Below are 21,739 nucleotides of genomic sequence, written 5' to 3' on the forward strand. Positions count from 1 at the left end.
AAACCAAAATCTACTTATTTGAGTCGGATCGAAAAGTATCAGTATGGAGAAAGCCTAATAAAAAGCTGAACTTGAAAGTTTTGAAAGCTACTGTGAAGCACGATAGAGATGGACTGAGGTTGTAAGAGTGTATATGGTCTGCAGGAGACGATAACTCGCATTTTATTGAAGGACTTATGAACCAATACATGTTTTTAGATATGTTAAGACAACACTTTGTACCAAGTGATCAAAAATTAGGACTCAACAATAATTATCGTTTTTATCACGACAACGGTGGTGTTTTATAACCGCTCAAAATGCCATTAAAACACCTACCCAGTTACTAGATTTAAATGTAATTGAAAATATGTGGTTCACAACAAAAAATAAAGTACATAACGATCCAATATTTAACAAAAATTACCGAAGTTTGGAGCATCATTACCTCGGAAGGTACAAGAAAGTTGATAGAACCAATGCTTAGACGCCTACAGGCAGTCCTTGATAACAAAGGAGGACCGACCAAGTCTTAACAGTGCCATATTAATTTATAGGAGTTTGTTACCCTTATTAATTTTGTAATTTTGCGGTCTGCATCATTAATGCTGATACTCAAATCGGGCATAATTTCATTTTAAAAAAATTCCTTTCCTAGGTGTGGCCCGTCTAAGACAAAATATTAGTTTATATGCTTTTAAAACAACAATATTAATTCAATTTTACTTTGTCGTTTTTTCAAAATATATATCATGTTCCAGAGCTAAGTTAGTTTCCCTTAACGTCCACTGCATCATTTAAGCTGTGAGTCACTGTATGTACCTACACACATACGTATACTGTACATGTACAATACATAAACTAATCAACCAAATTCAGTTGCGAAAGCAATTTACAATGCGTCTAAAAGTGGGTCCTGTGTGTCCCGACCGCATTTATCAAGTGGAATATTCTAAAATGGAAAGTCGAAGAAAGAGAAAAATTTTTCAATAAAGAAAAAGAGCTCGCATTTTCGAGGGAAAAGTAATCCAACCATGCAGGTATCCGACAAAATGCCGCCGGTGGCAGGAGATGAACGGGTGCGTGCTATGGCGTATCACCATGGAAACCGCACATCGCCGGCGGCTCCACCGGGATATTGATTGGTGGGAGGCGGCAGTGGTGGAGAAAAAATTGTTTAAAGGCTGTATGCGGTTTTACATACATAGATTGCATGTAAATGTTAATTTGTCCCTTTCAAACGGGACAAGAGCCCTTTGGACGCAGCATCTCACGCTTCTTCCAACGTAGTTACTCGTCTATATCTTTCCACGTAACATTTGTGGCAGGCAATTGCGACATGGTTTTTCTTAAATTAGCCCTCTGAAAAAGTATTTGTTGGGAATATAGGCGTATCATTGTCACCATACTTAATCCAGACTTTTTTATCGTTCGTGGTAGTACGTGACACCTGGTTAGAATAAATCGGTGGCAATGTGACCGTCATTTATCAAAGGTAACGAATGAAACCATAAATTTTCAATTGTTTCCTCCGTTTCAAGTTAGAAAGGTCCAAGAACGTCACTGAATTATTGGCGTCAGCTAATGTAATGTTCCGCACTGTTTCAGTATACAGTTCAGGCAGGTTTCCTTTCCGGCTTGTGCGGAATTTCCGCCTTTATCAACGGCTGGAAAACACGTGTATCTGCATAATATTTATTTCAAGCGGCCCTTTAAACCACTCTCCACCCGAATTCGTATTGGAAGCCCAACCTAATTGAACTGCTTTAATGTTTTGGTTTAAACCGGATATTATCCATTCTATACATAGTGCAGCTTACTGGGTATATTCATATTTAGATCTTCGCATGAGAGGTCCAAATGATCGCTCGTATTAATTAATTTTCGGTAAATATATTTACGTAACATAATTTGTTGTGGTACGATACACAATTTCTGAAGACTTAAAGCAAATATGGTGGTGGCAAAAGGGAGACCTCACCATAATTCGTTTCAGGTAATCTTTCCCAACTCGAGCGGATTATCGTGATTATCCCTTTGAATACTTCTGCCAATCGCATCAGTGCTTAACAAGGCGAGAAATTAAAAAGATCCTTTCCCTGGTTAACGTAATGACTTTGTTTGGTTTTCGTTTTTTGCGTCGGTGATTTTTTTTTTGTATTAACTGTAAAATTTGCGAAATTGACATTTAACTTCCTAAAATGTCTCCTAAATTATATTTAAATTTTTTCAACATTAACATTGAAATAGTGAGCATTTTCCTGCAGGGTTTAATGTTTGTAAAAGTTACTCCATGCCTATAACGTTCTACGGTACAGCTGATAACCCTGTTCGATTGCTTGGGTCTCATACTAATGTGATGGTTTAGCTCTAACATAGAGAACTTTCAATTTTCCTCCCAATAAAACTCTTAGATTCGTAAAAGCTGTTCTCATATGTCTCGTATGTCCTATATCTCTTCTTAAGCCTGCAGACTCAACTTTATCTCGGCAATCCATAATATGATTTTTTTCAAGAACATTCAAAACTTGGCATCTATTTTACAAATGCAATCTTATTAATTGAGATTATCTATTTAGAAGCGCGGGAGTATCTCTATCATGGCTATCCTCCTTGTTCGTATCACTTGGAATGTGATTCGTGAATTCTATTTGGATTCTTAATTCAGTCGTTGTCGAAATAGAAGATGTAGATGATTAAAAACGATTCTCAAAAATTGTTTTATAGCTCTTAGAGTTCATAACACCTTAAGTTAAAATTTGGGTTAAGTGCTATTCTTACGGATATATGTCGGTATAATAATGATGATGATGATTTTTATTTCAAAAATTGTATTCCAATAACATATTATGAAATAACGTAAAAAATGTGAAAAATAACTATCAGTGAATACATATGTGTTATAATAGGTGCTAATTTAAATTTTAAAAATTAGGACCCTCGGCCGTTCAGGTTCGATCGGAGAACCCCGGTCCTTTATGTCCGACCAGAAGAATCCGGCTTCATGTTAACGGTAAGCCTGTAAAAAAATAGTGTCCAAGTATAAAACTACTTTTACTTGAACTTTTCCTACTCTTACATTCATTTGTACAAGCTTTTCCATTGTTAAACATTCCTGGTTGGGTAAATCACAGGAGATATCCATGGCGAAGCTGCAGTAAATATCTTGAATTTATACTTGTAAATATTGCTACAACAGTCCAAGATATTACCTGTTTGTGGCTCCCCTTATTTTTCTTCCATTCTTTTCACAGTATACAAATAAAAGTCGTGTCGCAGGACGATAGAAAAAAAAATTACCTTCTAGTCCCGAAACCTTTAAAAACGCTATTAAGTTTATCATAAAAACTGAACATCAAACACTGGAACCAATTTTTTAGCAAACTTTCTTTTCAATAGAGTCCAATTTGGATTACCCTGTACAATATAAAGGACGCCGAGTGTTATATCGGGGCCTTCTAAAGAAGAGTAACTTTTTTTGTAGCGATGTACAAAACTTCGTTCTAATAAAATTTGTCTACCACAATATGTTTTATGCAAAAGAGCTATATTTCGTAAAAGAATCCAAGAAGCTCCCTTTTTGAGATATTTGTACTTCATATTATAGAAAACGCTGTTTCCAATGTGAATTAGTCAATATTTTCCTAATGCTAATAATTTTAGTATTTTCTCAGATAGCGACTTATTAGAAATACTAAACCCCTCCCTGTGTTTCTAATAAATCAATCAAAACATTGTTTTTAGTATGAATTTCTGATAATAAATCAGAAAATAATTATATGTAACATGATAATGTGTTATTACAAGTGCATGGAAAATTGTCGATTAGTTTTAAAATAAGATGTGTGTAGAAAAATTTAAAGAACTAGATGTTACATATTTATGATATATTTGAATAATTTTTGATTCGGAGACTTTGATAGAAATTTAATTACATATTATATATTAATATTATATATATAATAATACCTAATAATCATATTTATTTAAATAATAATAATATGGATTAAAGAAATCGATAAACATGGGGCGGTATTCAACATTGTTGCTTTTATACAACATACGAGCAAAAGAACGCTATAACAGAAAATTTAATATCACCACATTTAAAATATATTATTACCTCTAACCTACATAAATTAATTTAATGATATTTTTACCAATTCACTAATTACTGATAATTTTTAAAAATGTTTCTTCTAATGTATTCAGAAATTTTTTTAGTAAAAATAATTTTTTCATTCTGTTGAGCATACCTTATACTTAATTGATTTTAATCTTTGGACCCAAGCTCAAATATGGGCACATTTTTCGAGAAAATATATTTTTTTATATTAATTGGGATACCAAAAATAACATTGAATTGAAAACAAACCAAAATGCAAACTTTTATGCAAAAAACAACGTATTATTGACTATATTGGAGGACTTTGCATATTTATATACTTTTAAATAATTTTTTACGTTTCCGAGATAGTTCATTTTCATTGAAAATTCACAGGGTGCTTCAGGTTTTAATACACAAATTTTAATCGTGTATTTTACGTTCAAAAATAACCCTGATTTGCTAGGTAAACTATTTTCCAGAAATGATTCGTTTAGGAAATACAGGGCGTTGAATTTAAATTTTAATGTCAAACTAACAATAAACAGTCTTACACTCTCTACTCGTTAGAACCAAAACGATGAGTTTTATCAAAATAACATAAAACTAATTTAATTGAATTTTAACTTTTTATAGTATTCCTAAGTTTTATAAGATGAGCACAAATAAAAGAATTCACATAAAAAGTTAGTCATATTTTATTCGAAAATGGAACATTTTTGGGACGAGTTTTTTTCTTCAGAATTGAATAGGGAATCATAAAATAATATATATTTTTTAAATAGCTAGTGACGTGCCACTACGAGCGCTACTGGTAAGACTAAAAAACCATTTTGTGTTGCAAAATATGCACCTTCCATAGCTATGGACACCCCTAAAATTTCATTGAAATACCTCAAAGTGTACTGTAAAAAATAGAGTTTTGGTGTTATTTTAATTAAACTTCAACACCCTGTATTTCCTAAACGAATCATTTCTGGAATATAGTTTATGTGGCAAACTAGGGTTATTTTCAAACGTAAAATACACGATTAAAGTTTATGTATTAAAACTTGAAACACCCTATATAATTCAGAAGTAACTTGCTGTTTTCCAGAAAATATCAGCGATTCGGACAGCTATAACACGAAACCTTTTTTGCCAATATTTCTGCAGATAGTATTGTCTCGGTTTCCACCTAACTAGCAGCACCTTTAAAATGAAAAAAACAAGATTTTTGCACGCATTGGATATTTCATAATCAGTCTATCTTAGAGGTCTACTCCACCCATGTTGACATTTTACGCAGCTACTATACCTTGCTCTATAACAATTAGAGACCTAATACTCTTTAACCATCTGGTATACACAGCTTGTGGTTCCACGCAACATTGCGAACTTCCAAAGTCTTGCATCGAACCATTTAGTCATAACAATATTTCCATCTTGCCTTACTCATTTGTAAGATGAGTCCCGTCCTATCTTCTTCAAGTTATTATCTCTCAACTAAACTGCATTCTTTGGAATTCTGTTGGCAGTTATTGTACCAACTAAGAAAATCTGTCTGAAAAGTAGAGCATCAGTTAATCCAATTGATCTAAAATATCTATTTACATGAATACAATCTCCTCTCAACAACGCATCAGTAAGCTGCGAAACCATTCGGATGCCTACATTTATTTTTTCAGGTGAACTTAGAGCTAACTCCAGAGATGTTCCTTTTCCTTCATAGAGCCAAAATTCTAATTGAATACTTTTTGGGTTCGTAACCACACAGCTCTTCAAAACCACTAGATTCGGTTTGACCAGAAGATATTGTCTCATGTCTATTTTTCGCGATACAGAATCATCTTTTCAAACTACTTTGGTTCGTTTATTTCTATATTTATGTTGCACCACATTCAGCATGATTTTAACTTTCCAAAACTTGTCCAAAATTCTGGCTTTTTTAGAAACATTTTGATCTTCTACAAGTTTAAACGGTAAACGCAATAATAAATAAAGATTTTGTGGTATATTATCAGAAATGATTGGTGCTCTGGTCTCTTGCGCTCAAAGCGTCAGGATTCTCGATAGCTTGTATATGTTCATTAACATAGAGGACCAAAAAAAATATTGTTTCTTTTGAAGAAGTTTCAAGGGAGCAACTTCTTGTAGGAACTTCACACGTATTCGCAAAGAGGACCACGTCTTCGATAGAACATTTATTGAATATATTTTCTAAGGTACACATGTGGTAACCCAAGTTCCTGTAAATTTAATTCCTCAACATTGAAGTTACACCCCATCGACGCAAACGCACGGCTTCTGGGCCAATTATCTGATAGATAATGAGCTAATGGCCCATCATCTGATGAAGAATTGTTGTTCTCGTTTTGAGTTTCTCCCTAATCATTTTGACTCAAAACAATACCATTATTAACTTCAGAGAGTTATTCAGTATCTGAATTATCGAAACCCAAATTAGCAACGGTGTCTTGCAATTTCTTCTGCGTTAAAAATTCTGAAAAGAAGGTTTTTTTTGTCTCAAAAACGTCGCAATGGTAAAATCGTAATTTCCAATCATGTGTTAACAAATATCCCATTCTAAACCGGAAAGTGCTATACGGCGTACACTGTTTATGCGAAACAATAATAAAAACGTATTTATTTACTTGTTTTTGGCTTTGGCGCAACTGCCCAATCTTACGCCATGTAAACACAAATGAAACACCTAATGACCTGCAAACTCCGAATGAGCATGCGTTAAAAAATTTTAAGGTGTCTTAAGGGATATATGTGGTACCGCGGCATGGCAACACGTTACCGTGGGTAAAAATAAACTGGCACTATACCTACCAGCCATGATACCGGGTCTTGAAGAAGTTATGCAACTCAAATATTAATAAATAAACTAACGGGATGTATATTATGTAGACACCCTAAATCCCCTGTGTATCGTGGTCTGCATCATTAACCCTCAATAAATCCTAAATTTAATCAAATCAATTGCAGATTTTTTCAGTGGCATGTCATTTTGTGAAAATTCAGTATGATTCATCGCGCAAGTCATTAGCTTAGAGCGCTCTATCGATCAAGAGCGAGACCTAACCTATACAGTGCCAAAACATGAAGTACAAAATATAAATCGTAAAACGACATACTCAATTCTCGAAAATATCGTCGGATTGAGTCCAACTGATATGGTATGTGCCCATCAAATTATTAGTTATTAATTTTGTATAGTTTAGATTTTTAAGTTACGATCAAAATAATTAGAGCCTAGGTAGTAAAAAGTAGGTCACACAGCTAGAAAACGTAAGATTATGAAAAAAAATCTCTAGTGGGCGAATTTGTAGAATTCGAGGCGTAAAATTTGAAACTATAACAGGTGCCCCAATCCTCTGCCCTTCATGGGGCTCCACAGGGGTGATCAAAAGTCCTTTATCCGCGGGGTGCAGTCCTCAAAGCACTTGAGCTCAACACCATGCGAGACCATATGGACCTGCACGCCCCCTCTATCGACATAGGAGATGTTATCTGACGCCTTAATGACTGTCCCCGGGGATATTGTATGTTGGCATTGTTATTATCTAGTCCAGAGGTGGATCGTTTTTTTAGTCCCCAATTTTGTATTTTCGATAGTTGATCATAAAATAATAAACGAGGCTTCTTTCAACTACGTGTAAGCTCTCGTGTCCCATTGCATGGCCCAATAGCTGTGTAACCAAATACGCCTTCACATATTGAATTTGAAATGTGTGTCGCCGCTGAGGACAAATTACGTATTCCCTCCCTGTAATGCTCGACATGTATCGAACCCCTTCATTAGCCACTCATTACAATTCCCTACAGAATGCCTGCCTGTCAACACTTACATTTCAATTCTTTTCAATAAAAGTCCACACTTTATAACAGTACTCTGTATAAAAAGCCACCCTCTAGTGCAAGCCTGACGAGCTTCCACATGAAGAGGTGTTACACAATGACACAGATAAAGTATGATCATATGACCTTTTTTTTTACTTATAAATTTAAGTAAATTTTGGCTTTGCCTTCCTATTTTTCTTCAAAAAATATGAGAAATGATATATAAAAAACAAATAAATGTTTATAACAATTAAATTGCAATTTTTTGCAAAAAAATAAAAATTTACTATTTTCCAAAGTTTAGAAAAATCCCAAAGAAAAAAAATGTCTTGATTTTTCATTTTCTATCTATACGTAAAATTTCTAGTTTCTCGAACGACTTTCGATTTTTACAATGTTTTTAGTATTTCCTGCATTTTAATAATATTTGCATACAATCATAATTGCTATTTAATACATAATTTTGTCATTTTTGGCTGATACCTTTTTAAAAACCTATTTCTGTACCAATTAGGTTTATAAAAATACTGTGAAAGCTAACCTAAATAGTTGTTTTAATCTAGATCAACTTTGCATTAATACATACGTAGTCTTTTCAATGTATTTTGTATTTTTTTTAAGTTATTTTTTTCCGGCTTTAACTTATAATATTACTATTAATTATACTTATATTATAACAATAAACAATCATTTCACTATAATAGAATCATTATTCCAAGATTGCAAGACATAAACAGAATAAAAAATTAACATTGAATGACGCCCGAGAATCTTGGAAATTGGCATATGGATAGAAAATAAGTAAATACCACACTTTTCACTTTGTGGTTTTTCCTTTTGAGAATATTTTTAAATTTTGAAAAATAATAAGATATTCTTTGAGAAAAAATAATTTTCTTTGTTACAAAAAATGTAATTTGTTCAAAAAATATAAGTTATAGATAGTTGTTTGTTTTTGAAGTGAATGTAATTTTTCATATTTTTTGGATCAGAACTGGGAGACAAAAATAAAATTTACCTAAATTCGTAAGCAGAAAAATTTCCCATATGATGTGTACTTCATATCTAGCAGTGTACATTGCTACATTTACGACAATAAAATACTTCAAAATAGATATTTCAGTTAATATTTATATCAAATAAATGTTTTGTCACTTTCAATTCGTCTTATATTCTCAATTTAAATGCATTTACTTCATGTTAAAAAAGGAAAGTACTTGAGTATTTGGATATTCAAGACAAGTGTTCACTTTTTTTCTATGAAATTACTTGAAAATTTACTTTTGCCGTTACTATTACGATTTTTTTGTAACCTTAAGAATTCCAAACTATAATACCACAAGTTCATACATTTCCCATTAAATCTGAGAATTTCAAACTTTCTGAAGTGTTTTTTTGTTATTAAATTTCAAAGTAAAAATACTAATTTTCTCTAACAATCTTCAACTTAAACATTGATTTCCTGAGGTGTAAACTAGAAGTTCCAATTCGTTTCTGTCGTATTCTTCACCTTTTCAAATTTTAATTTGTCAAATTTTTAAGTGCAAGTTAATGTACAATTAAATAAATTTAAGGTAAAATAAAAATGAAATCAAGAATTTTAAATTTTTCTGGCAGAAAAAGCTAGGAAACTTTTATGTGTAAGATCCTTCAAACTAAAAGAGTCCTAACTTTTTCATTAAAATTTCAAAACTCTTTCATTCTGACACTCATTTTTTTTCACTTTGAATTTCTATCAAAATTCTTATTAAAATTGGGAATTTGTCAGGATTAGTCAGAAAGTTAAAGAAATTAAATGCAAATTTTAATTTCTGATCAAGCATTTAATGCAAACCCATGCCAAATAAAAAAAAATGTATAGAGGCTGACTCCCTAATATATTTAATAAATAAAGAAAAAGATAGCTACTTATTGAAGTGGTTAGAAAATAGTACAGTTGTGAGTAAAGTGCAATATTACTGGTCAAGTAATAAGTGGCACAAGATGGAGAAAGTTACGTAAAGTAATACTTCCTAATGCTCAACATGATCCCTGCATTTATTGATTTACAGCCTCCATTATTGTTTCTAATTCTATTTTTTTTAAAGCGAGTTTCGAATAAATTTGACATGCTTTGATTTCATAATACTTTCTTTTACAATTTTTATTGTACAGGGTAATCCAGATTTGGCTCCTTGGGCCTATTGTGAGCAAACGGGAGCCGAAATCAAAAATTTAAGTAAGAGTTCTTAATTGAAGTTCCCTAAAGTCTACTTTTAGTTGAAAATTAAATTTTTCCAAATGTGGAAAAATAGTGTCCGTGACATGATAAACATTTTTTCTCAGAAACCTTAGAAAAAACCTTAGCGGCCTTCATTTAAGAACTGTTATTTCGATTATCGATTCTGGCTTCCGTTTGACCATAATAACCCTAGGGTGCCAAATTTAGATCCCCCTGTAGACAGTTATTCAAATTTATTAAATAAAAATGCTTTTAAATGTCCTTGTATTAATATTATAAATAATATTGTGGCAATAAAAGATAAAGATATTTGGCAAGTTATTCTAAGAGTAATAGTTACTGTGTTTTATGATATATTTTTAAAGGAAGATTCCATGATCCATGTCTCACTCTAACAACTCTGCTTTCCTTCGCCTTACAATTCTTATATTACAATAAATGTATTTAAAAGACAAATCAACATTTAATTGTATACCAATCGGTGAAAAAAATGTGTATTTTACTGGGCAAAAATGTAAATTTACTGCCTTAGCTTCCTTAATTTTATGCTTGGAATCAGCTCCAAAGGTCGTCTCGTCAAAAACTTGTAAATTTACGTAATTGATAATTGAAGGTTTGGAGTTATGTATATTGCAAATAGTATATTATATTTATAACCAACAAAGCAAGTCGTCGTTAACACACGAACCTCAGGTACAAGTGACGATCACGCGAGTGTGTTAAGAAAATTTCTAGTGAGTTATCCACAGTGTTTTTCCCGTGACCAAAAAGAATAAAATACAAATTAAAGAAAAAAAAAGTAACCGCACGACTAGTAATGAAGCTTAATATTATAACATCTAATGTCTTACACTAAAATCATAAGACTAACGCTGTAGTTTAATAGTAGATCTACGTATCATTATTTTTATAATTGACGATTGTAATAATTTTGACAGAGAATCATAGAAAAAGCGATATTTTGATGTTTTGCTAAATGCTTGCTTTCCAAATATTAATCTTTTTCTATTTTGAACTTTGGAGACACGTAGGATATATTTAAATTATTAATAGCAACATATTTATTATAGCTTATTTGACTAATACAAATATATTTTTCATCACAGTCTACTAAATTTTATTGTTTGTTTTAGAGTATGTTATGGTTCTAACGCACAGCTGAACGATATTGCGCGTTTTCGAATTCTCATTCAATACAGATTATCGTATTAGATATGGTATGGATATTTTCATCGGTATCGCTATAAAAATTCTAGCATATTTTGACGTCTCAAAAGTCGTTCTCCCTGATAGGTCCAGGTTTTGATTATCTGGAAATGTCCGTTACACTTGACAACGAGAACAAATAACAGATGGAAAATATTTGCATTATTAGGGCTCTTTGCGTATAGATCTCTAAAATTTACACATAGAAGGTAGACTTGAATTGCAGAAAAGATAGTATGAGCTTTAGTCACGTAGGAAATTCATATTCTTGGCCTCCGTCATGAATTTTCACTATTAACTGACAATATATTATTTTTATAACTAGATATACACTATAATATTCCTAACGAAACGGAATCAGAAAAATCAGATGTTAACGAACGTTTTAAAAATATGTTAATAGATCAAAAATGATTATAGCTTTACTGCCATTTTAAAAACTAAAAAATAAATGGTTTCCTATAAAAGTGGAGCTCGATAGCTCTTCCTTGTGGCCTTAATCAATTCTTGTATTCTAGTTTCCATTTTTTCAAACAGATGTGAAACCCATATTTCGAAATACCCGCTACTTACCTTAATATAAAATCTTGAATATGACAAAGCAATAAATTTAACAGAAGCTATTAAGTCTTGATAAAATAAAAACGGAGAAAATAAGTTGATTAATAAAAACATAAAAATTCAAGATAAAGAGTTACTTAATTCTAAAAATTACATCATGAGGAACATTATCGTCTTTATTACCCATTGAATGTTTTCATATCTTAATAAAGTTTGTATAGTTGTTATATACGGGGTACCCCTAAAATGACTATACAGAGCTTGGATAAAAATTCCTTATCCAAAAATAAGGCGTTCTAGACAAACTTATCTATATCCAATGTTGCTTTGTTTTCCTGTTACAGGACGCCAAATTTCTCAATTAATATCGTTTTTTCAAAATAGTTGCGAAACTCTTTTATCGATTTTCACTAATTTTGGAACTAAAAATGACTACATAAATTGGTGTATTTTGACATAAACAAGATATTTCTTTAATGCGTGAAAATATTAAAAATGACGCGTGATTTCTAAATAAAAATTTGTATTTTTGTTACACATGCACGAACGACTTTAATTTTTTTTGTTACTAGCTGAATTTATTTTGAAATATTTTTGATTTTTGTAAAATTTTCGCTAGACATACAGTTTTTCTATAAAATATAATTGAGGACACTTTGCAATTCATCATTTTTGTTTGGTCGGAACGAAAACATGAAAAAAGTTTTAATTATAACTAATTACCAACTTAGTTTAATTCTTATAACAAATGTTCAAAGTATTTACCATTTTCCTGAATACATAAATGAGTTTATTTCAAAAAATTAATCTGTACAATGAGCATCGTGTCAAGCTTTTTTGAATATTATTTTCTGAACACTTATAAATTGCGAGGTATCATAAATAATTTTTTATAAAGAAACTGAACATCTGGCATAAATTTTACAAGAGACCAAACAATTTTAAAATAAAGTCAGCGGTAGTGGCAGAGAAAAAATTAAAGTCATTCGTACAGGGGCAAGAAAAATACAAATTTTTATTTACGAACCACGTGTCATTTTTAATATTTTCACGCATTAAAAAAAAATCCTGCTTATATCAAAATACGCTAATCTATGTAGTGGCTCTTAATTCCAAAATTAGCGAAAATCGATAAAAGCGTTTAGCAGTTATTTCGAAAAAACGATATTCATTTGACATGTTTGGCGCCCTGTAGTGGTAAAATGAAGCAACATTGAATATAGGTAGGTTTACCTAAAACGCCTAATTTTTTATGAAAGAATTTTTGATCAACCGTTGTACAGTAATTTCAAGAACACCCTGCGTATAGAGAGTGTTTGTTTAACAGTCCCTCGAATTCCTGAGTTTATTTGTGATTTCAAAAAAAAAAATCAGTTATGAGGTTGTATATGATACTAATGAAGGTAAATTTTAAAATTAGTAAGAACTCTACAGGGTGTTCCAAAAAGCCGGAGTGCCATAAAGTGTCATTTTTTTTAAATGGGATCATCTGCATTTTTTACATGTGATAGAATCCTTTTGATCTTGTGTTAGTTTCTAGATTTTTTTTACCCTGCGATACAGTTGCTTGAAGCTTTAATGTTTTAAAAGAAATTTTAGATATTTGCAGTGCCTCATTAAAAATTAATATTGCAGTTGGATTAAATTAGATTTTGATAATTTTAGGATGCATTTTCACGTAAATTGACCTTAGCAGGAACGAATACTCTTTTAGCCAAAGATACGTACAGGGTATTCAGAATAACAACTTTAATTTTCCCATTTTTCAACTTGGATTTTCTTGATTTTTTTTAATAGGACGGTGTGATTTTTATGGATTTGGACAAAAAGAAATTAAATTTTTTTCATTTTGGTATAAAATAATGTCTATTTATCTTAAATCTCTATGAAATTATTAATTATATCGGGAAAACCTACATTCATGGCTAAGTGCTGAAGTGTTGTCATGGTTTTGGCATTTTTTGTTTTAAATTTTGACAACTTATTTACGGTTTACTGTTCCTTCGTAATCTATTTATCTTAAAACTGGCTACCAAAATGAAATACATATATTCAACAAGAACTTATTAGTATGATTTATGTAATTGGTTCATATGATGAAAATTGTTTAATAGCATCTCGGCACAACTATTTTCTAATAGATGACATTTTAAACCAAAATGAAGATTATTTTATTTTCTTTCCTTCTAAGTCATAAAAACATACTATCCTATTTGAAAAAATCGTGAAAATTGTAGTTGAAAAAACGAAAATTAAAGTTGTTTTTATGAAGACCCTGTGTGTATGGTTGGCTAAATGAGTAATCGTGCCTGCTAATATGATATTACGTGAGAATTTATCCTAAAATCATTAAAATCTAACTGTGATTTAAATTTTTTTATGAGGCACCGCAAATGTCTATAATTTATTTTAAAACATCATAGCTTCGAGTCACGCATTCCAGAGGAAAAAATTTAGGAACTAACACAGGATCAAAAGAAGATTTTATAACGTGAAAAATGCAAGTGGTCCCATTTAAAAAAAATGACACTTTATAACACCCTGTTTTTTTGGGATACCCTGTAGGGTTGTCGCTAATTTTAAAACTTACCTTCAATAGTCCTATATAAATCCCCATAATTGATTTTTTTTATTAAATCACAAATAAACTCAAAGGAGTCCGAAGAGCTGTTAAATGGACACCCCACATATACGGTATGTAACGTTTTACTTGGAATATCGAAATATCTCGAATATTCAACATCTTATAAAAATATGTTTAGTATAAACATATCTTTATTTAAAAATAAAACTTTAATCATTCTGAGGGAAAAATGTGTTGGTGCTAAAGTTGATTCTCCTTCACCCCCCATGTAGGTGAGGTGGGGTTTAACTTTTTTATTTCAAATGACCACCCCCATTTTTTTACAAATTCGGATAATAGGGCTAAAAATTTTAAAAATCTATATTTTTTTCAATTTTTACTAGAAAACATTGTAATTAACGAAATTCAATTCGTATCTTAAACGGCAACTTCTACTTTAAAAAATTTTATGGTAATAAAATGAGATAAATAAACAAAAGCGTAAACAAATAAAGCACTTATTTTAAACATTCTGTCATTAATACTGCTTCACAATGAAGTATTTGACCGTAAAAGAGAAAATCAAAATGTTTTTGGTGTATGGAAAAACCGGTAGGCATTTTGATAATGCTGTCAATTTCTACGCTCAGCATTTTCCTGAAAAACCACGATCCCGGACTTCTTTCTATCGTGTGATTAAAAAATTTATTAATGAAGAAACTGTAAATTAGAAGAAAAGAACTGGCCCAGGTATTGCTTGTGGAAAAAATAATCAAATTACAGTACTAAGTGCTGTGGCTTTTAATCCCTAAATGAGCACAAGAGAAATATCAAGATTATCAGGAATTTTTCATATGGGTGTGTGGAGAATACTGATAATGCATAAGTTTCATCCTTATCATATCTCTTTATCCCAAGAGTTCCATGAGGAAGATTTTCAAAATCTTTTTTTTTTTTATTTAGACTTTTGTGAGTGGACATCTGGACAAATAGAATGAAATATAAATTTTTTCCATTGTGTATTATTCTCTGTCTTATGTCTGAGTCATCGTTTACAAATCATGGTATAGTTAGTTAATAGGCATAAAACGCATTACTGGATTGTTGAAAATCCGTATTGGCTTCGACAAGTTGAGCACCAGCGTCCTTGAGTTGTCAACGTATTCCGTGGAATCATTGGCAGTAAACTTATCGGTTCCCATATAGTTGAAGGCAACTTGAATAATGAAATGTACCGGAATATTTTGGAAAATGAGCAGGCCATATTACACCGGGACTTAAGTTTAGGTCATCAAAATATGTGTTTTCAATATAACGGTTATACTATTCTGTATTAGCACGGGAAGTCGTTAATCGTAATTTTAACAGTCAATAGATCGGCAAATTTGGTCTAATGAATTACCTTGCTAGATTTCCAGATTTTACCATTTCACCGGATTTCTTTTTGTGGGGATATCTCAAATATCAGATTTATAAAAAAATACCAACGACACGTGAGGATATCATTCTGCGGATTATAAACGCTTGTGCCGATATTTGAAGACACACTTCGTAGATATGAAGAGTCCTTTAAAATACAGATAAATAAGCACATTAAAATTCAGGGACATCATTTTCGACATTTTCTTTAAATTAAAGTTATACAAAAGTTCACGTTTTCATTAATTTTAAGGCAGATATTATCAAACCTTTCGGTAAATCATAAGTGAAAGAGAAATTGAATTTTGTTAATTACAGTGTTTTCAAGCATGAACCAAAAAAAATATATCAGACATTTTTTTCTTATTTTTAATCATATTATCCGAACTTGTAAAAAAATGGGGGTTGCCGTTTGAAATTAAAAAGTTAACCCCCACCCCGCCTACACGGAGAGTGAAGGAGAATCAACTTTAGCACCGATACATTCATACCAATACTCAGAGTGATTAAAATTGGATATTAAGCATTTCTTTATGGGATATCTAGTATTGAAAATATTTCCATATTTCAGGTTAAATGTTATACCCTATATAGTATATTCCATACATATGTATATCGCGTGTTCCCGGATAAGTGAACCGACTATTATAAAAAGTAAAACATTTGGATTTAAATTTTAATTTTTTGAGGTTCAGCCCTACTTGGTAGACAAATTTCTATTATAATTTTACTTTTAGAAAATCAAGTATGTCTTGGAAATTTTCAAAAAGCTTATTTTTCTCTAAGGGTTTTTTCTATGTCAAATGCGACATAATATTATTATAATATATTATAATAACATTATTATTATATGTTATAATATTGGAGGCAGTGGAAAAATTAAATTATTATCCATGTTTGTATAATTCAAGGATCTTAAAACATTTTCTTCATAGTTTTACCTTAGTGAAAATATTCTAAAAAAATTCAGACGCTATTTCAAAAATCTCATTAAATAGAAAATTTATTTCCTGCACAAAATAGTTTAAATTTGGAATTGTTAGGTTCAAAAATACTCAAAATTAAGCGATTCTCACAGAAAATAAATGTTCTATTCAATTAAAGTAATTCAAGGCAAACTAAATTTAATGATTAGAATCTCAAGGTTTAATATTCCTATAGGAATTCTGAGCTTCAAATATCCAGAAGGCCGTAAATTTCTAATAAAAATTTGCGAATTTCTATCACCTCACTATTCGCTTAGTTAAAGTAAGAATTGAAACAGAACTTACAAGAATTTGTCCAAATTTTGTTAACAAAGTACAACGTCGTTAAGGATTTTAGGTTATTGTTTTTTGGTGTAGTTTGCTTAGTATTTTGTTTTTCATCTTTCATCCCTTAAATTACGCCAGTGTGTATCGATACTTATTTGGAGAATTCTATCTGGGCGCCAGACAACCGTACCCATCAGGCCATATCGAAGGGCTCTTTATGGCTGGGAAATACGCTACTCGTCAAAGGAAGCTTTCTAAATTGGACCATTGCCGCGATCTGCAATACTTTAATAAAAGCGACTTGTATAGGTATTTACCCGATGACGGCGATTTATGACCTTAGGCGCGACCATAGCCCATAAGGGCTCCTAGTAGTAGTGCGCCCCTGGTTGGAGCTTCTCAGGTTTAGTACTTAAGGGAAGAGCGTAGTAGATTTGTTCTCTTTGACCAGGGCTTGCTCTAGGCATGTGATCGTAAATATAATTCGTAATCTTCCCAACTAAGCAAACTCTCACTTCGTACTTGGACCAATACTTTGTCATTATTTAAATAAGTGAAAATGAATACAGTCCACTTTCGTAAACCAAATTGTTGTTTTCGTGGTTTCGTTTATCGAAGAAACCTCAACAAACCTTTTACTTTAATTTGCTAGGAAGCGTTGTAGTTTTATGTACAAATAAATGCAGCAAACTTATTTTTTTGTCGAAATCATGAGCTTCAAACCTGAATAATCATCCTGACTCTTATTTTAAATATGTATGTCATACGAGAAAAGAAGAATCTATAAATATATTACTTCAAATCTGCATAAAATTGAATGGAAATTTAATAGTATTGATTTTCAAATTTGTAAGTAAGATCTTCAAACTGATTATAAGTTCTGTTCTGAACTTCAAATCTGGGAGAAATTTTAGAAATCTTTCTATCTTTCTCGACAATTAATGTTTTCCAGAAATTTAATTGTCTGTTGGCAATTAAAAAAATACATTTGTTTATTTTGAAAACAAAGACATCTGAAATACTCAAACCAAAATCATAAACGATCTTAATTACAAAACAGTATCCCTTTTAAATATTCTTCTTCTAACTCTGAAAACTCAACAACCCCCGACGACAGACCTCGCCGAGCGCTTACCCCATGGGTTTAAGCCCAATATTCATGAATGGCTTCGGATTTGGGGTCTTTATTTTGATGTTTATTTAATTATGGTCAAAAGATATGGGTTTTGGGGATTAATTGTGCCTTTTCTTTGGCAACACTCGGAAATACACAAACAGTCGTATAATTTTACCTCATAGGTACATTTGTTTCAGATGATGTTTGTAAATTTGAATATGAACTACATTGGTTTGATTTTGACATTATTGCTCTATTTAATGCCAAAATCCTGGGCCAGAGGACCTCATCACCCCAGAGGATCATCCATAACAAAACGGCACGTTCATTATACACCTGAGAGAAATTCTGAAAAAATTACTCAGGACACTAAATTACTGCAGGACAAGCAGCACATCCAGGTAGCTAAAGTCTTATTGCTCATTTCCCTTTTTAGGAGCAGTATTTTTATTTACAACTACATATGTCCGTAAATATTTACCTTTGCATAGGTAGAAATTGTTTGATTACTGACTCTCCACTCTGGTGGAATGTGAGTATTTTCCGTCGGTTGGATGTCAAATGGTACCTCAAAGATGCAACAAATACTTTTTTTTCTCTTGTAATATTTTACGCATATTTTTTGGAATGTAGAGCGAAAAAGGCTCTTCACCATATTCAATCTCGGACATATTTTGTTAAATTTTGTAGCGGCAGACTTTAAATAAACAGCTAATTTATTTCACACAACCTCTAACAATACCGGTTCAATTTCGGTTGCTCATATCGAGTTTTGTTTAAATAATTCCATTTTTATTTTTTTATTTCTATTGAAATATGGTTGTAAATAAAAGTATATTGCAAACTAAGGTAGTGAAGTAGACTATGTAACCCGAACGCCAAGTTTAAATCCCTAAGGGTGCAGACCTAACAGCTCTGAGACGTGAGATTCATGACTATTTCACAATTAACTTACATATACAACTTTTTCCAATATTAGACTTAACTGAAATGTATTTTATAAAATTACAATAAACTTGTCTAAATTAAGCATAAATTAAATCCGAAAGCGAAAACCAGAACGCGTCTTGAATTATTTCCTTGGCAATCATAATGAGGATGACATTGTGACCGATTAGCTCGCAAAGAAAAAATCGGCCAAATACGAGTCAGTTATTAACTGGTTATAAACTGTTTTAGAAAAAAAAAGTCAGAAAATGAATTCTACAATCAGTGGGAAAAATTATACACCCACCACGATGTAAAATATTCTCTATCTGCTCCAAGCAATAGCTAACCTATTTCCATCTGGATATGTAATCTACTATTTTTCCTTAGGAACATTTGGAAGAAATGTTGCCAAAAGTGGATTTATCAAAAAAAACGGAGGCAGAATTAGAGCTTTACTATTTCTTATTGCATGATACCGATAAAAATTCAAAACTCGACGGATTGGAGCTCCTCAACGCCATCCTGCATACCACTCATGAGGAAGACCACGACAGTAATGACATAAGTGCCATGCCAAGATCCGATGAAGAGGACAGCGTTGATGAAAAGACTTTCAATCGTTTTGTTGGTTAGTCTTTATTGCCTTTTACGTATTACGCCTTATTTAACGTTTTTCTAGATTTAGTAGATCAAGTTCTAAAGGAGGACGACAAAAACCAAGACGGTTATCTTGATTATGCCGAGTATGTAGAAGGAAGGAAAAAGACTGAGAGAGCTGCAGAAAGGCAGTCTACAGTTGGGTGAATTAAGTTAAATTAGGCTGTGACAGCGGGACAATAGCTAAAGTATTATAGAAAATAATAGTTAGATAATAGTGTAGGTTTAATGTGGGTTTATTGCTAGAATTATTGCTCAGTGCAATTTGTGAGTCTAGTAGTATATTTTTTCAAATATACCTGTTAACTGTAATTTAAAATTACGGTAGTTTAAGGAAGACGGATTTTAATTTAACAAACTAGAGATAGTTAAGAGTCAATGATAATTCGGGTTACCACTTCATTGGAAATAATAATTATTATAACATTTTATTGACATTTTAGTCTGCGAAGCTATTCAAATAGTAAATCATCCTATTGATTTGGGATCTTATTGGCACAGAGTCGAAACCACTGGCCAACTAGTCATGATCATATTAATATTTGTTCCACATTTAAACATACATAATTTGAAAACGCAATAGTATACTTACTAGTGACTTGTGAAATATAAATTTCATAAGGCAAGTCGCAAAACTCCAAGTTCGTAGAAAGAATAAGGCGATGAGCTTTGTAATTAAACATGTGTGACAACAAGCAAGTTTATATTAATAGTAATAAATTAAAATAGCAAACTCTAAAATAGCTAAACAAAAGACTACTATGGTATCTGGAAAGTAACAAGCTCTTGAACCCTTATCAAAACGGTTTCAGACAACATCGCAGTACCTTGGACAACCTAACACTAATTCAATCGGAGATATCCAACGCGATAATATCCCAACAGGAAACGGTGGTGGTTTTCTTTGACTTGGAGGCGGCTTTCGACACAGTCTGGCAACCACTCATACACAACAAACTGAAAGAATACAATTTGCAAGGAAATATAGCAGTCTTCATCAACAATTTCTTAACCGAACGAATGTCCAGAGTAGTGGTTAACGGAGCAAAATCGGATGCTTTTCCTTCGAAGAACGGAGTACCTCAGGGCTCAGTACTTAGCCCAACACTCTTTAACATGGCCATCAACGATATACAAGGATTCATTGAGAAGCCTGTTCAACACTGTTTGTATGCCGATGACTTGGCCATCTATTTCTCTGGAAAAAACACTTCCACTACGTGCAAAGTAATACAAAATACCATCAACAACTTACAGGAATGGGCATCCAGCTCTGGTTTCAACTTTTCGGAACAAAAATCAAAAGTCATGTTGTTTAGCCGTAAAAGAAATGCACGCCTGCCTCAACTTACCTTGAAATCAACCCCTTTGCAACATGTGAATGAGCATCTCTTCCTAGGTCTCACCTTTGACAACAAATTGACGTGGAAAAAGCACATATTAAAGACTAAAGCGAATTGCCTCAACCGGATGAACATAATCAAAGTTCTAGCAAACCAACACTGGGGCTCAAACGAAATGATGCTGCTTCGGATTTACAGAGCCCTTATCCGTTCCAAATTGGACTACGGCAGTATAGTGTACGCATCCGCTAGCGAAACAAACTTGAAGTCCTTAAATACAATACAAAATACTGCAACGAGACTGGCCTTAGGTGCTTTCAAATCCAGTCCAACCGACTCACTGGCTTTCGAGGCACACGAGATGCCTCTTAAATTGAGAAGAGAACAACTTTTACTGAACTACTTCACTCGAAAGATGGCGGACCAAGGAAGCCCTGTTGCTCAATTGTTCAGCGGCCTGCAGGGTCTGGAAACTACATCGAGGTCTCCTTCTCCCATTTCTCACGCCCTGGCAGGATTGCTGAAGGATATCGACTTCTATCCGAGCTTCAACCACT

The 21,739-nt window shown here is 32.2% G+C and overlaps 1 protein-coding gene across 1 annotated transcript; it reads left to right on the forward strand.

The window, feature by feature from the left end:
• Nucleotides 1-7,148: 7,148 nt before the first annotated feature.
• Nucleotides 7,149-20,565, forward strand: LOC136417909 (multiple coagulation factor deficiency protein 2 homolog). Its single transcript, XM_066403770.1, has 4 exons — nucleotides 7,149-7,248; nucleotides 18,450-18,653; nucleotides 19,570-19,810; nucleotides 19,862-20,565. The coding sequence occupies exons 1-4, from the start codon at nucleotides 7,246-7,248 to the stop codon at nucleotides 19,984-19,986; spliced, it is 573 nt and encodes a 190-aa protein (XP_066259867.1). The 5' UTR covers nucleotides 7,149-7,245; the 3' UTR covers nucleotides 19,987-20,565.
• The last annotated feature ends 1,174 nt before the right edge of the window (nucleotides 20,566-21,739 follow it).

This window comes from Euwallacea similis, chromosome 31 (genome assembly GCF_039881205.1).
Source record: "Euwallacea similis isolate ESF13 chromosome 31, ESF131.1, whole genome shotgun sequence".
NCBI classification, from domain to species: Eukaryota; Metazoa; Arthropoda; class Insecta; order Coleoptera; family Curculionidae; genus Euwallacea; species Euwallacea similis.